Below are 2,186 nucleotides of genomic sequence, written 5' to 3' on the forward strand. Positions count from 1 at the left end.
AAATGAAGGATACTCAGAAAAATGAGTTGGAAACAGGCTTTTAAGAAGGGCACTAGAGTGGTAAGATGGCTCAGCAGTTGAAAGCATTTGGTACTCAAGCCTGGTCATCTGAGTTCAAAATCTAGAACCCATGGCGAAAGGAGAGAACTAATTCCACAAAGTTGTCCTCCAACCATTACATGTGTGTGACTGTGCCTGATAATAAGTTTTTTAAAAAGAAGATGACCAAGGATCTTGAGTTTTGATGAGAAGGCTAGTATAATGAAAATTGAAGGAGGGCATAGAGCTGTCACTACTGAGAGAAGTAGGGCCAAGCCATGAGGGCTTAAGATGTAGGTAGACTTAGTGGCAATTGAGGCCAAGGTGGTTGGAAAGAGTGCAGTTTTAGGTCAGGTGTGATGGCACACGCTTGTTATCCCTGCGCTGGGGAGGCTGAGACTGGAAGATTTTGGGATGGAGGGCATCATGGGCCACGTAATGAGTTAGGGCCTCCTCCACCAAGTGAGACTTTGTCAAATAAACAAAAGCTTTCTTTTGTGGTGGAAGTATCATTATAGTTCACTTTAATTTGTGTCTGATGCCATAATTTAAGTGCATATTATCAGCAGTTCAAACAGTGCTTTTAGAAAGGGTTTTTTTTTTTTTTTTTTTTTTTTAAATACAGAAAAAAATCAATTTCTGTAACAACCCTTTGGGACTACTGATGAGTATACTTGACTATTGCTTTGTTAACAGTTACTAGGCCAGCTCTATTTTGGCTGAACACTACAACAGTATGTGGGATTTTAAAGACTTAACACCAACACCTGGCATGGTGGTGCATGCCTTTAATCCCAGCACTTGGAAGGCAGAGGCAGACAGATCTCAGAGATGGAGGCCAGCCTTGTTTACATCATATAGGAGACCCTGTCTAAAAACAAAAAACAAAAAGAAGTAACACCAGGTCAGACTCTTAACAGTTAAATCAGAACACCTGCCACCAATACTCTTGACAGATAATCTTGTGATTCCAAGGAGCAGCAAAATTTGAGAACCATTGCTATAATGTCTTCATTTATTTTTATCCCCAGATTAATGACACTGAATTCTATTACTGGAGGGAATTAGTTTCTAAATGTCTAGCTGAGTATTCTTCTCCAGAATGTTGCAAACCAGATCTTAAGAAGCTGGTTTGGATTGTTTCAAGGCGCACAGCCCAAAACCTCCACAACAGCTACTACAGTGTCCCGGAGCTGCCAACAATCCCAGAGGGGGGTTGTTTTGACGAAAGTGAAAGGTAAGCAGGTATACTGATTTTTCTACGTAGTAAGAACTGTGAAGTGCCAGCATGGTGGCACACACCTTTAATCCTAGCACTCGGGAGGCAGAGGATGATAGATCTCTTCAGTTTGAGGCCAGCCTGGTCTATATAGTTCTAGTCCAGCCCAAACAAACCCCAAATAGAAAAGTACTGTGGGGCTGAGCCTATAAAAAAAGAACTGTGGGAGCCAGCAAGATGGCTCAGCACGTAAGGGTGCTTGCCAAGAAGTCAGAGTTTGATCCCTAGAACCCATGTGGTAGGAGAACCAACTACCACAAATTGTCTTCTGACCCCCACAGCTTAAGAATTGTTTTATTGAAAAATACTTGAATTCTGCAGTTAACTTCCTTCTAGAATTAATTGTTACAAGTATAGTAGATGGACAGATAGGAACCTTTAAGAAAACACATTTTTTTAATAATTTATTATTTTTATTTTATGTGTATGAGTGTATTGCCTGCATGTATGTGAGTGCACCCATGTCGTGCAATGCCGTAGAGGTCAGAAGAGGGCTTCGGATTCCCCTGGAACTGGAGTTAAGGACTGTTCATAGGTGCCATAAGGGTGCTAGGAATCCAACCTGGGTCCTCTACAAGAGCAGTCAGTGCTCTTAATCACGGAGCCCTCTCTCCAGCCCCCAAAACAATTTAAGACTTCTAAATTTTCATGTGTATGAGTGTTTGCCTGCATGTATATATATGCATGTACATGCCTAGTACCTGTGGAGGCCAGAAGAGGGCGTCAGAGCCCCTGGAACTCAAGTTACAGATGGTTGTAGGCTGCCACATGGCTGCTGGGCACTGAACCTGGCTCCTCTACAAAAGTAGCAACTGCTCTTAACCATGGAGCCATCTCTCCAGGCCCAAGAAAACTGTTCACTTTAAAA

General features: G+C 42.3%; 1 protein-coding gene across 2 annotated transcripts in view; it reads left to right on the forward strand.

Annotated features, from left to right (window-relative positions):
- The window catches only part of LOC103742461 (cyclin-G2), a 9,633-nt gene that overhangs the window by 5,625 nt on the left and 1,822 nt on the right, over positions 1-2,186 (forward strand). For both annotated transcript variants that reach the window (XM_029568538.1, XM_008843520.3), the window contains one exon: positions 1,071-1,276. In XM_029568538.1, coding sequence (XP_029424398.1) covers positions 1,071-1,276 — 206 coding nt within the window. The remainder of the gene's footprint in view (positions 1-1,070; positions 1,277-2,186) is intronic.

The sequence above is a fragment of the Nannospalax galili genome, unplaced genomic scaffold (genome assembly GCF_000622305.1).
Source record: "Nannospalax galili isolate Female #2095 unplaced genomic scaffold, S.galili_v1.0 scaffold800, whole genome shotgun sequence".
Taxonomy (NCBI): Eukaryota; Metazoa; Chordata; class Mammalia; order Rodentia; family Spalacidae; genus Nannospalax; species Nannospalax galili.